General features: G+C 54.5%; 1 protein-coding gene across 3 annotated transcripts in view; it reads left to right on the top strand.

Moving 5' to 3' along the window:
• Window positions 1-7,405, top strand: part of AP3B2 (adaptor related protein complex 3 subunit beta 2) — a 29,829-nt gene extending 22,424 nt beyond the window's left edge. For 2 of the 3 annotated variants that reach the window (XM_040968771.1, XM_040968772.1), the window contains 11 exons: window positions 864-982; window positions 1,417-1,525; window positions 1,822-1,945; window positions 2,272-2,458; window positions 2,588-2,648; window positions 2,901-3,007; window positions 3,163-3,391; window positions 3,810-3,894; window positions 4,147-4,244; window positions 6,779-6,917; window positions 7,021-7,405. In XM_040968771.1, coding sequence (XP_040824705.1) covers window positions 864-982; window positions 1,417-1,525; window positions 1,822-1,945; window positions 2,272-2,458; window positions 2,588-2,648; window positions 2,901-3,007; window positions 3,163-3,391; window positions 3,810-3,894; window positions 4,147-4,244; window positions 6,779-6,917; window positions 7,021-7,171 — 1,409 coding nt within the window. In that variant the 3' untranslated portion in view covers window positions 7,172-7,405. Of the gene's footprint in view, window positions 1-863; window positions 983-1,097; window positions 1,155-1,416; window positions 1,526-1,821; window positions 1,946-2,271; window positions 2,459-2,587; window positions 2,649-2,900; window positions 3,008-3,162; window positions 3,392-3,809; window positions 3,895-4,146; window positions 4,245-6,778; window positions 6,918-7,020 lie in introns of all 3 variants that reach the window. The other variant, XM_040968770.1, reaches the window with a different exon arrangement.
• The last annotated feature ends 6,668 nt before the right edge of the window (window positions 7,406-14,073 follow it).

Consider the following 14,073-nt stretch of genomic DNA (forward strand, 5'->3'; position numbering starts at 1 on the left):
AGCCTCAGGTGGGCATCAGGCTCCTGCAGACAGAACTTCTGGAGCAAAGCCAGCCCTGACTGCTGACTCAGGCCTCTTTCCCTTCCTGCAGGCCTCAAGTCCTATCCACTCATACCTGCCACCTCCCCTGGGTGTCTGCCCTTGCTGTCTGAGTGGCAGCCAGCTTCCCTCCTTTGCCTGGGCTCCCTGTCACAGGGCTTTTTCTGAGCAGATGCTCAGAAATCTTGGGAATCTTGATCAGGATTTTATATACCAGGAACCCAGAAAGGCAGGAAGTGAAAAGACTCCCAGAGGGGAGGTGTTGACTTAGAAAGGCTCGGAATGTGGCTACTGGCACCCTGCAGGCTATGTCTTTTTTGGTGTAATCTGGGCTCAATCCCCCTGGCTTGGCCTGTCTTGGTGGGGGAGGGTCTCCCAGCTGGCTCTTTGCAGGCAGGGCAGCCTCCTCCACAAAGCCCAGTTCTCCCAGGTGTCTTCATTCTTCTCTTTCCTGGACTCTGGAATAGGAAGATTTACAGATAGGGACCACCTAGACAGTCTCCTCTTGCTCGGAGCTGGCCCAGCAGCCCCTGCCTCCCTGTCACCACCCTTCTTCTCCCTCCCAGTGGTGCTGCGAACCCCACAGCCCTGGAAGGAAAGCCACACACCCTCTTCTGCCCCATTCGCCCCTGCAGGCCCACCATTCCTGCCTCTCAGCCCCTGCCCTGGCCAGCCCCCTTTCTTTCCAGCATGTAGCCTGCAGGTGCAGCCCAGGTGAGAGAGCCACTGGGGCACCTCCAAGTCCTGGCCCTGCCCTGATAGGGAATCCACCCAGGATCACCCCAGAGCCCACCTACTGACCTGACCTCTAGCCCTGTCCCCAGACCGAGACCACTTCCAGCTGGGCTCCCTATCCCATCTGCTCAATGCCAAGGCCACGGGCTACCAGGAACTGCCAGACTGGCCACAGGAAGCTCCAGACCCATCTGTGCGGAACGTGGAGGTCAGTGGGTAGAGGGTTGCCCTCTGTGGGTGCAGGAGGGAGGGGTGGAGGGGCATAGAGAGCTAAGGGCCCTGGAAGTGCCAGTCCAGCACTGCCAATGCCCTCCCCAACACAGGAAGAAGACCTGTCCCCTCCCGAGACCCGCGTGGGCTTGTTGGGCGGATACACTGAGGTCCCCTCTGTGTGCCGTGTCCTCTGCCACCCTACCCCGTGTGCTCCCCGTCTCCATGCCTTCCCTTGCTCAGTTCCTCCTTGGTGTGTGAGAGGCACCCCCCCCCCCAGAGAGTTCCCCTTCTATCTCGCCATCCTCCATTGTTCTCTTGGGATGGGAACAGCTAGAGCCCCAGAAGAGGTGAACTTTCCTTCTTCCCCCCGTCCATCCATGATGATCAGCTGCACCATACCCTGCTCCCCATTCCTACTCCCATCTGCAGGTGCCTGAGTGGACCAAGTGCTCAAATCGGGACAAGAGGAAGGAGAAGGAAAAACCTTTCTACTCAGACTCGGAGGGCGAGTCTGGGCCCACGGAGTCTGCAGACAGCGGTGAGATGAGCAGAGCTGGGCCCCCTGTGCTCCCTGGCCACACGTGCACATGTAGGAGGGGGTGTGCATGTGTGTGGCTCTGTGTGTGCACACGCATACACACAGGTGACTGTTCACATGGGCCAGCCCCTGCCTGCTTGCGTGGCGGTTCTAGTTGGCATCTGGGACCAGGGTCAGGTCCTGAGGGAGGGTGAGGCTTCCAAGTTGAATCAGAAGTCGGGTCCTGAGATGCCCACTCCAGACCCACAGGGCTGGCTATGAGGGAAGGAGCCCTGACTGATGCGGTGCCTTCCCAGAGCCTGCATCTGAGAGTGAGTCAGACAGTAAGAGCAGCAGCGAGAGCGGCTCAGGGGAATCCAGCAGCGAGTCTGATAACGAAGACCAGGAGGAAGAGGAGGAGAAAGGCAGAGGCAGTGAGAGGTAAGAGGAGGGCTGGCCAAGCAGATTGTGGGGCACAGGGATCTCTGCCCAGGGGCCCAGGCCATCGGAGCCAGTGAGTTGCTCACACTGTAGGACTGGTACATATACCAGTTGGTTCCCATGAGTCTCGCTCTGGTTAGGCGCACATGGGGTGGCATGGAGAAGCAGTCCTGGCCTGGCATGAGCTGGTTTAAAGCTCTCCCTGGGACTCAGCTGGGGAGCCCCTTGTGAACTCTACCACCAGGGCTGCCTACCCTGGCCCCCATTTTCAGCCAGGTGGAGAGGGGGTTCTGGCCAGGGCTGAGCTCTGATTTCTTGCTCTGCAGTGAGCAGAGTGAGGAGGAAGGGGAGAAGAGGAAAATGAAGAAGAAACAGAAGGTGCCAGAGGACCAAGGAGATGGCTCCTCCTCGGACGAGGGCAGCGAGTCCAGCAGCAGCTCCTCGGGCTCCGAGGAGACATCCGAGTCTGAGGAGGAGCAGCAAGCAGAACCTGCCTCCTGGAAGCGGAAGCCGGTGAGGAGTGAGGGGCTTGCAGGCCAGGGCCCTGCCTGCCTGGACACCCTGCCTCTAGCTGGAGCAGGCTGCAGCATGATCTTCCTGGGGCTCCACCTACCTGTACCCATGTCCAATGTTTTTTTACAGCCTCCTACCAGCAAAAGCGTCCTGGCAGCCAAGGAGATCTCCTTGCTGGACCTGGAGGACTGTGAGTGGGAGAGACCAGAATCACAGGGGGACTCTGTGAGGGAAGTGGCCCCAGGGGGTATGTGGCTTACACTCAGGCTGGGTTGGGGTCTCCTGTTGGGCTCCAGGGTGGGTGTTTTGCTCAAAGCCTGCAGCCACCATTGCCCCACTGTCCGTGGTGCTGAACTACTTTCTCCTGGCGCCCAGGGCTCCCTGCTGAACCCCAGCCAGTGTACCCAAGTCTCACCCTGGTCTTTCTCATCTACTCCCACAGTTCCCTCTCCCAGCATCCAGCCCGTGTCACCTCCCACGGTTCTGTCCACGAGTCTCGCTGCTGACCTAGAGGGCCTGACACTCACAGATACCTCCCTGGTGCCCTCGGTGAGTAGGCTGGGGCAAGGAGTGCATCTCCACACTGTGTCTCCCATGTGAGTCTCAGCTGTGGAGTGGACAGGTGCTCTGGGACCTGGGGACAGCCAGAGTGGGGCAGGCTTTTTCCTCCTTGCTCATGGCCGTGCTCCCCTCTCTTGCTCCAGCTGTTGAGCCCAGTGTCTGGCGTCCGGAGGCAGGAGCTGCTGCACCGGGTTGCTGGCGAGGGGCTGGCCGTGGATTACGCCTTCAGTCGCCAGCCTTTCCCCAGCGACCCCCACATGGTGTCCATCCACATCTACTTCTCCAACAGCTCAGATACACCCATCAAGGGCCTGCACGTCGGCACCCCTAAGCTGCCTGCTGGCCTCAGCATCCAAGAATTTTCTGAAATCGGTAAGAGAGGAGTCAGACCCAGGAGAGGAGAAACATGAGGAAATTGTTGGTGACAGAATCGGTCCTTCTATGGCTGCTGATACTCTGTGTGTGCCAGGTTGTATGGGGAGCAAACAGCACCTGGCATGACCCCTGCCCTAGTGGGCAGGACAGACAAGGGGCTGAGCAGCTTCCTATGCAGGTTGCTGACACCTTGGCCTTGGTTATGATGTAAATGAAGTGAGGGAGGGTAAAGGAAAGGGTTTGGATTCCTGCGGGAGCCCAGGAACAGTGTCCAGGGCCCAGGGAGGCCAGGTTCTGTAGAGTGCTGATCAGCTGGGGTTGGGTGGGAGGAGGGATAAGGCTAGCCTGGGCTCCTGACCATGGGGTGACAGGGCCTTACAGGGCCTTCCCCTTTGCCTGTTTTCCACCACTTCAGAGTCTCTGGCTCCTGGAGAGACTGCCACTGCTGTAATGGGCATCAATTTCTGTGACTCAACCCAGGCAGCCAACTTCCAGCTGTGGTATGAAGTCCCACTGTGTGTGGGTGTGGGTGGGGTGGCAGGGTGCAGAGAGCCAGAGCTGGAGGTGATAGGTGGTGGGAGGGACTCCAACATGAAACGGGGCCGGGGGGGGGGGGGGTTAGATCTGGGAGCTGCGTCCTCAAGGCTGTGGGGCCGTCCTCACCCTCCTGGTGCCTTGAGCCCCAGGGGCAGTGAGGACCCAGGTGACAGCCTCACTTCCTCCTCCCCTGCCTTTTCACTCACCTGCCCTAGCACCCACACCCGCCAGTTCTACGTCTCCATTCAGCCGCCTGTCGGTGAGCTGATGGCTCCCGTGTTTATGAGCGAGAATGAGTTCAAGAAGGAGCAGGGTGAGTTGCTCCCTGGGGCTGCAGGGAGGGGCTTTGCCCCAAGGGCTGTGTTGCTGAAGCTCCACCTTGTCACATGGGAGGGACCTTCCCCTGCCTGCTCCCCAACAGAGCGAGGCCCAGGATTTGTAACTCCAGTAAGGACTTGGTAGACAGAGACTGGGAGTGAGAGTGCATGAGAGGAGCTGAGTCCCTGTCACCAGGCTGGGTGTGGGAGGGGCTGGTCAAAGTAAACCTGGAAACGGTTGTGTGCACTGTATTTTCTGGGAGCCCTGAGTTTATATGTTGCAGCCCAGCACTGTCAGAACTGGAAGGGGACCCAGAGATTACAGCGGTCTCAGTCTGTGGGTTCAGTGTACTCTTGAAAAAACATGATGCAGGCACTGGACCCATACAGCTTTGTTCTTGCTATTCCCTAAATGCCACAGCAGAACTGCCTCCATGGGGTTCCCATGGTGTCCTGTGCCATTAGGCATCTGGAGGTGATCCCAGGTCGGAGGGAAGATGTGGAGAGTTCGTAGGCCAACACCAGGCCATTCTGTGTCAGAAACGTGTGGATGTGCAGATGGGTGCGTCCTCAGGGTGGGAGCAACACCCAGAAGGCACTGCAGGATGGCTGTGTCGGGTCCAGCGCTTACAGAGATGAGGACCGTGGCCTTCATTCTCCAACAAATGGAGGAGTCATTGGAGGTTTCGGAGAAGGAAGTGGCAGGTTGACATCTTGGTATCCAGTCACACTCAAGGCTTGTGTGGGGAGGGCCTAAAACAGCCCAGGGGCCATGCAGCAGGAAGAATCTTCCGAGCTTTTGAATCTGGGTGTTAAATTTGAATTGGCTCTTCATTTGCTATGTGACTGCGGGCTGCCTGCTGTGACTTGCTCACTAGATAAGGCTGTGGTGCACTAGGTCAGGTGAGAAATGTGAGGTCCAGGATCCAGAGCCATGGCAAAGAGAAAGGGGGAGGGTGGACAGGGTGGTACTGAGGGGCAGCCAGGGGAAGTCCATAAGCTGACTTTAGAATTTCCAGCTTAGATGGCTAGGGAGATGGGAGAGTGGGCTATAATCCCAAATGTTGAAAAGACCCAATGGTGAAATGTCCTAAAGATCAAAATCCCAGAAATGTAATTCTGGAAAGAGTAATTCAAAGAAATTCTTCATACGGCAGTTACATTTGAAAGGGGATTTATTTGAGTAATATTCTAAAACACAATAAAGCACGTCATGGGCCATCTGACCCAACATGACAGGCCACACACATGTTGGCAAGCATACATGATCGAGTGTGCTGACTGTTCTTGTCCACGTTGCTGAAGGTTACAAGTCAGAATCACTAAATGCATCAGGGTGTCCCTGCAGTGGGGGGACAGCAGGTACCCACATTGTAGCTGTGGTCACCCAAGCTCTCTTCATGGGGCTTTAAATGAGATCAGTCAGAAACCACGACTAGTCCCCACCTCTTCCACAGCCACCCAGGGAGCAGAGATGTCGAGAAATTCTTTAAGAAGTGATTTTACTTGAAAGGCAGAGGTAGGGAGATACGAAGAGGAGATCTTCCATCTGCTGGTTTATACCCCAAAGGGCTACAGTGACCGGGGCCAGGTCAGTCCAAAACAGGGACCAAGGAACTCCATGCAGGTCCTCCTGCATGGGAAGTAGAGCAGTTAGAGCGTAAAGCAGTGCCCCTCTGGGATGCCGGTGCTGCAGTTGGCAGCTTTATTGGCTACACCACAATACCAGCCCCTTCTTCAGCTTCTTGTTTTAAACCCAAAAAATGGTATCATAGCATTTGGAAATGTGCCCCTTAAGGACTGTATCTTTTGGGATGACGGTGTGCCCTGCATCTAGACCAGGGTGGTACTCTTCCTTTGACGTGCTGTGACATCAGCATTGTAAGACTTTGAGAAACATTATTCTCTGGAGTATTTACGGCTCTTCTGTCCTAAAGGAGAACTGGTCCTCGATCCTAAGACAAGGGGAGGGGCTGCATGTCAACCAAACTTTACTTGCAGACACTGACATTTAAATCTCCCCAAATTTTTCATGATCATGAAATATTTTAATTTTCCCTCCAATACTTAAAAAAATGTAAAAAAAAAAAATCATAGGCCAATTATAGGCCACATGGGGGAAGAGCTAAAGGAGTTCATGAAAAACAGCTCAGGCAAACTTCATGTAACAGTGAGTTCATGGTTATTTTGGGGAGGAGGACGTCCGTGCATATTATAGGACTGGCCTGCAGGGCTGTAATTTGCCAAGCCCCCTAATGTGGAAGAACAAACTTGGGCAAGGTGGAAGGCTGAGCTTCCTGGGGAAGAGGGGTGGGGAATACAGAGGGCAAGGGCTTCTAGAACCTTGCTGAAAGCCTGCCTTCCACAAAAGGAGAGGTGGAGGACAGGGGCCGGGGTAGGGGGCCAGATCTGTCTTTGAGGTGGATGGCTTAGTGGTGGGTGGGACAGGACTGACTGGGCTCCCTGAGGGTGTACCAGGACTACTGCTTGGCATTTTTGCCTGCCCCCATCACGAGACCTCTGCCCCTAGGAAAGCTGACGGGCATGAATGAGATCTCCGAGAAACTCACGCTACCTGAGGCCTGCCGGAGCGACCACGTTGTAGTGCAGAAAGTGACGGCCACTGCCAACCTGGGTCGAGTCCCTTGTGGGGCAGCGGATGAGTACAGGTGCGGGAACCTGTCAGACAGGAGGACGTGGATGCTGGGGGTCCTGTCGGCAGAGCTGAGCCCCTTCCTCACAGAGTAACCCTTTCCCCTCCTCCCGGGCTAGGTTTGCAGGAAAGACGCTGACCAGCGGCAGTCTGGTCCTGCTGACCCTGGATGCCCGGCCAGCCGGAGCCGCCCAGCTGACTGTGCACAGCGAGAAGATGGTAATTGGTACCATGCTGGTAAAGGACGTGGTGCAGGCCTTGAGCCGGTAACTGCCCAGGCTGGACCTCTCAGGCCCTGCCTCCCCTCCTGGGCATGCTGGGCTGTTGGTCTCTGGTTCCACCCTCCCTCAGCTCCCATGCCATGTGGCATCCAGGGATCCCCTCTCCCTCTGACTGCTCCCAGCCTCTCCCCCTCCTCATGGGTTCCATAGTGACCTTGCAGCCCTCAGGCTCCCAATAGCTGTGTATGTAGCAGAGTCTGAATAAAGCATTGTCTCACACACACTGGCTCACCTCTCTGTCAGAGCTTTCAGGGAGAGCTAAGGGTGGCACAGGGTAGACTTTGTCACCTGACAACAAAGCTGAGACTGATTGGGTCCCCACGGTGACCGCAGGATGTCTGGGAGTTGGGAAGGGACACCATCGGGGGCAAGGAACGGGAATCCAAACCGGAAGGACTCCCCCACCCTCCGTGAGCAAGTCCACTGTTCAGGGGCTCACAGCCCCTCTGGGGTCCCCCTTGTGGGCCCTTGGGAAGAAAGGACCCATAGTAGGGGGACATCCCCCCAAACAGGGGCATCTGAAAGTATAGCCTGGGACCACAGCTGGCTGGGTACATGGCCCAGCTCCACCAGCCAGCCACTTAGGTGGCAGTCCCCTGGTTGTGAGCAGCAAGTCTAGGGCCACCTGAGGCTCCACATCTGATTAGGTCCCAGCAGGCAGTGCTGCTGCTTAAAGAAAACACCCGAGTTGTGAGAATCAGTGCCCGACATACCTGGCAGGTATGGTGAGGGGTGGACCCCCGACCCCACCCTCTGCTGCTACTGTGACTGATAAGGAAAGAGGCAACCTGACTGGTGGTTTGGGAAGGTGAAAGGGGCTCCAGCAGCATGTGTCCTGTCCCTCCCGCTCCCCCCAATTCCAAGAACAGAAAAACAATCTATGATCCAATTAATTGAGCCTCATGGGTTTAAGTGAAATCAGTTTTATTTCCCGCAGGCCTTCTTAGAGTCTTGGCTAGGCTAGTGCGTACGCTGCTCCCCAGGGCAGGGCCTTGAGTTTGCAGTGTTAGCCACCAAGCGTGGCTTTCACCTTGGAATGATTTTCCCATGGAACATCATGCTGACCTGGGTTACGAGGAATACCCTCAGCTGTCAGCCCAGCCACTTTGGCTTCCTGGAGCCAGGGAGAAGCCAGCGCGACCCTCCTCACAGGAAAAGCAGAACCAAGGCGGGGCCGTGGGACGGCCCTGCTCCTGCTGGCTCCTGGGATCTGGCTGTGCTTGGTGGCACCAGAGAGCAGCTGGTGCTGTCACTTCCCTCAGGGCTTTAGGGCCAAGCATCTCCAGTAGTGGTGCTGCGGGGGGACACTAGTGGATTTCTTATTTTTGTAGCTCCCCCCAATACCCAAATCGGTGATGCGCAACAGCGAGGAGGAGGAGGAGGAGGAGGATTGACAGGGGGGAGGGGTGTTTGTCTAAGAAATTTGAATAAGGACTATCTGAGAATTCCCTACAGGCCTTTCTCCTGCATCAGAGCCCCCAGAGTGGATATAGCAGGAAGCAAAATGCAGAAAGAAAGTCCCAGAACATTCCTCGGGGTGCTCATAGCCTGGGTTTCCCTAGGGACAGGACTGCAGCCCCAGGGGCAAGCGTGCAGAGATGGATCCTGGGCCTTGGTCCTGTGCTGGATTCTCTGCACGTGCCCCAGGCTCTGGGATTGACAAGAGCAACCCTTCCTAAGTAAGTGACCTGTGGGGGAGTCAGGAGAGCAAGACTCCGCTGGTCAGATGGACACTCTGTGTTGGCAGGGCTTGGCAGGTTGCAGAGCCGCTCACCCAGCCAGGAGCAGTTTGGGGCTCTTGGCATGGCACAGGTTGGGGACAGAGGCCACTCCAACTCCCACCCAGGTCCAGCCCATCTCTTCTAAGTCACTCCCATAGGGCAGTCACCCCAGGGACCTGCCACACCAGCTTCCTTGAGTGTCTGTGAACCCAACTCAGTGCATGCTGAAGAAGCAGATCAGACCTTTCCCCCACAGTTTTGCTTTCCAGCCCTCAGTGTCTCCTGTGCATTGATAGGGCCCTGGGCCTTAGGGGCACGGTCATGGACAGCTTGGACTTGAGCTGGCAAGGGGCCAGGCCTGCCATGAGCAGTATCACTGGGCAGGTAGCAGGGAGCTGTAGGACATTGGTGGCACCTGGGACCACAGGGCAGACTGGGAAAAGTCAGCTGTAGGACCCTAAGGAAGGGCTGTGGCTGGGGAATGCAAGTGTGATGGGAGCACAAAAACTGAAGGCAGAAAGTGCCCCAGCAAAGGTTGGGCAGAGCTGGCATCAGTGAGAATCCGGGAGGGAGAACCAGGCACAGGCCTCTGTGCCAGGAAGACAGCCCAGGGCAGGGCACAGAACTGGATGATGGGTGAGAGAAATGGCTCTTGCTCCTAGCTGGGTTACAGCACCCTGGAGAATGGGTCTGTTTAGACACGTGAAGGAGCCACGCAGAGACCCCAGAGGTAGAGTGTTAGCTGCAGGTATGATTGAACCCCCACCAGCCACAGGGCTAATGCAGAACATCCAGCAGGGTAGCCTCCAGATGTCAGGACTGGGTATTAAGTGGGTGATGGGACTTGCCCTGGCCTGGCTGGGAAAGGAAAGCAAGAGTAGGGAGAAGGGCCTGGCACAGTAGTCTAGCAGCTAAAGTTCTCACCTTGCACGCAGGGATCCCATATGAGCACTGGTTCTAATCCCAGCAGCCCTGCTTCCTGTCCAGCTCCCTGCTTGTGGTGTGGGAAAGCAGTTGAGGACAGCCCAAAGCCTTGGGACCCTGCACCTGTGTGGGAGACCTGGAAGAAGCTCCTGGCTTCAGATCAGATCAGCTGAGGCTGTGTGGCTGCTTGGGGAGTGAATCATTGGACTGAAGATCTTCCTGTCAATCTGTCTTTCCAATAAAAAATAAATAAATCTTAAAAAAAATTGTAGGGAGACTGTCCCACCCAAGAGCCTGGTCCTTGGGCACTTCTAGTGTTCTTGTTGCACCAATGCAACAAGAAGGAATACCAGCCTGGCTTAGGCTCCTTTGTCTTCTGCTAGGCATTGACTGAACAGCCATCTTGTGTTGCTGCTGTGGTCCCACCCTGGAGGCAGCGAGTGCTGGCTCACATACTTGGGTCCCTGCCATTTGTGTGGGAGACCCAGAGCAAGGACCCAGCTCCTGGCTTTGACCTAGCCCATCCTCGGCCGTCTGGGGAGTGGACCAGCACAGGGAAGATCTCTGTCCATCCTGCCTTTCAAATAAATAGGAGAGCCACCAGACAGACACATATGCTCCCATCTCTTGATGTGTGTCTCGGGATTCTGCCAGCAGGAGAGCTATCGCCAGATGAGGCCTCTGGGCTTTGCCCTCCCCCAGGTGTGAAGCCAGACAGCCTTTAGAAAGCAGGCTGCTTCGGAAATTTCATTTTGGTAACAGACTCGGGCACATTCCTTGCTTCCTGGAAGGCACTGGACCATGGGCTGGCAGTGGTGTAGCGAAGACACTTCCTTTCCATCCAGGCCTAGATACACAATGGTCCTTTGGGAAGTCTTTGGGACTTCTTTTTTTTAAAGCCTTGGGCCTGGCGTGGTAACCTAATGGCTAAAGTCCTCGCCTTGAACACACCAGGATCCCACATCGCTGCCGATTCTGATCCCTGCAGCCCTGCTTCCCATCTAGCTCCCTACTTGTGGCCTGGAAAAGCAGTGGAGGATGGCCCAAAGCCTTGGGACCCTGTACCTGCGTGGGAGACCCGGAAGAGGCTTCTAGCTCCTGGCTTTGGATTGGCACAGCACTGGCCGTCGTGGCCCCTTGGGGAGTGAATCATCGGATGGAAGATCTCCCTGTCTCTCCTCCTCTCTACATATCTGAGGTATAAAATCTTTTAAAAAGTTTTAAATGTTAGCACTTACAACTTATACATAAACTTATAAATATTTAAGTACCACATTTCCAGAGAAAATTGTACCGATCACCGGTGATCTACCTGATGACAGTCTGTAGGAGTGAAAAGCCCTTGCACGTGGCCTCCAAGTCCCTGCCGCAGTACAAGGGTCCACCTGCCACAGGTCCCCTTCCAGCATGGGTATTGCTGTTGAACTTGGCTCAGAGATGACTGAACTCTAAGACCCTTCAGGACCATCCTCTGAAGGGCAGTGGGATCCCAGAAAGGCTAAAATGGACCCGTATGTGGCAATGCTGCCCCCTACCCCCTGCCCCAGGGGCCACTAGGAACCTATCACCCACAACTGCTCCGGCAGAGACAGGTGCGTGGGAGTGAAGTGGGCTGTCTTCTCGTTTGGGTGGGGCACAGGCTGCACACACAGCTCTGGGATGGGAACCTTGAACCAGTCCTTGATATGCCGAGACCCCAGCACTTACACCTGCAGCAGGAAGTTAAGAGAAAGGGAAGGTTGGTGCTTGGGGACCAGACAACACTGAAAACTTGGTCTCTTGACCCTCCGGCCAGCAAGAACTTCACATTCTCTAAAAGTCCCTGCATGTCTCCATTTCTTCAGCTATGCAACAACGGGCTGGCCTTTCAGGTTCCACCTCTCTGGGCACCCATCAATCCACCTGCACCCATCAGTCTATCTAAAAACACCCATCCTTCCCTTGGGACCATCACCGGCAGAGCAGCCAGACTTCTGGGCTGCCCTCACTACCCCTACCCCATGCATTCTTGCTCCATTCCCTCTCACATCTTAGCAAGGCTGGTGTATGAACAACAGGATATGAACGAGTGCTGGTCACTGCCAAGCTAGAGTACCAGGACCATCCCAACTCCATTTGGGCTCTCTTATTCCTTGCTCTAGAGAAACCCAGCTGGCACATAATTGGGCTCGCTGGGAAGCAGATCTAGCCTTGGGCTGATGGCTACATGAGTCAGAGCTGGCCTGGCTGGCAAGGCCATTCTCAGATCCCTGAAAAATTGTGTGAGATTTTTAAAAAAGTGCTTTAAGCCGCTTGGTTTTGGAGGGAACAGTGGTGAAAGAGCAATGCAATCTTTATAATCCAGCCTTTGACTCTGCTCCAAGGGTGCTGGAGGAGTGTTCTGAGGCTGCCTGGGTGCCCAGGCCTGACCTTGGGAGCGCATGCCTGCGGGGCATGCTAGAGCTGGCTGGGCTACTCATGAGGCAGCTGTTATTACACTTTCAGGAATTTTTGGAACCAGAGTATGTCACATGGGCAGTTTGAAATTTGCCACAGTGGTAGTGTTGACATCTGCATGGTAAGAGGATGCCATAGATCATGCCAGTCCCCACATTCATGTACAAAATCTGTGTCTGATTTACCTGACTCCATGTCTCTATAACTTTACTTATTTGTTTTTAAAGCTTTATTTATTTGAAATACAGAATGAGAACGAGAGATTTCCTCCACTGCCTCACTCTCCAGAATGCCTGCAATGATTGGGGCTGGACCAGGAACTCTGAATTTCAGTCTGGGTCTTCTATGTGAGTGACAAGGGTCCAAACACTTGGGCCACCTTTGTTGCTTTCCCAGGAGCGCTGGCAGAGACCTGGATCAGAAGTGGAGCAGCTGGGACTTGACCTAGCACTCCAACACAGGATGCCAGAACTAGAAGTAGTAATTTAACTGGGTCCATCACAACTCTGGCCCTCCTTGTCTCTTCAAAACACTGACATATTTCAAGTTCAAAGAATAAAATAACCACCTGGATACTGATCGCTCAACTTCAGTATTAAAGCACTCAGCACTTCAGTCAATGCCCCTCACTCCCCATCCCCTCAACACACACATACCCTGTACTCAGCTTACAAAACTACCTGGGATTCATGGCCTTGAATTCTTTCATATTTTGGCTCTCTGTGGAAGTGTTCCTCAATGACTGCAGGACACTGAGGGACAGGCACAGAGGGTCGAGCACTCTCCTGCAACACCAGCCACGCAGCACCAGTTTGAGTCCCGGCTGCTCTAGTTCCTGTGATGTGGCCATTCCATAACAGAGTGCTGGCTGGAGTCTTCACTGCTCTGCTTCAAATCCAGCTCCTTGCTCACAGGCCTCTGAAGGCAGCCGAGGATGGTCCAACTGCATAGATGAAGCTCCTGGCTCCAGGCCTGGTCCATACCTGGGTGTTACAGCCATTGGGGGACTGAACCAGGACACGGAAAAACCTCTCGTCTCTCCCTGCCATTCTGCTTTTCAAATAGTTTATAATATATAGTATTGTACTTTGTAATAATAGTGTACCGTCCATTTAAACATTTTACATCAATTGCATCTTAGAAGACATACTCTCCCCATCTGGCTGTTATCACTCAAAATTGTACATTGATATGATTAACATGATTTTCACTTATTCTTACATACAGTATCCCATTGTAGATGGCCAAATTCATTTATTGATCCACACCTATGCTGGTAGGCATTTTCAATTGTCATTTTATTTCTGTATCTGTGGACAATACAGCTGCAGGTATTTCCAATCACCGCTACTCTCAGACACGTGAACATGTCCCTAATGCCTTTTCCGTGTGGAACTGGTGGGTCATGGGGCACACTTTTTTACCTAGATGATGCCAAGTGGCTGGCTGGAGAAGTCACATCATGAATGTGTGGCAGTAGCTCTGTTCAGAAGAGTCTTCAAACCGGAAACAGTTCAAATTCCAGTCGATGGAGGATGGAGAAGTGAGGTACGGTGCATCATATCCTGGAATATGACTAAGCTATGCAAAACAGCAAGCGGCAGCTACAGTACACACACCTCCTAGATATGCGGAGTGAAAGAAGCCAATACTTGCGTGAAGTTCTAGAACAGGCAAGATGAACCTATGGTGACAGCAGTTGCAAATGATGGTGACCCCAGGAGTGGGGAGCATGATGGGAACTCTGGATTCTGTCTGGATCTAGGCAGTGTCTACTTGTGTGCAAGGGAACTTTCAAAACAAGCTTGTC

Source organism: Ochotona curzoniae, unplaced genomic scaffold, assembly GCF_017591425.1.
Source record: "Ochotona curzoniae isolate NIBS_2020 unplaced genomic scaffold, NIBS_Ocur_1.0 scaffold_4701, whole genome shotgun sequence".
NCBI classification, from domain to species: Eukaryota; Metazoa; Chordata; class Mammalia; order Lagomorpha; family Ochotonidae; genus Ochotona; species Ochotona curzoniae.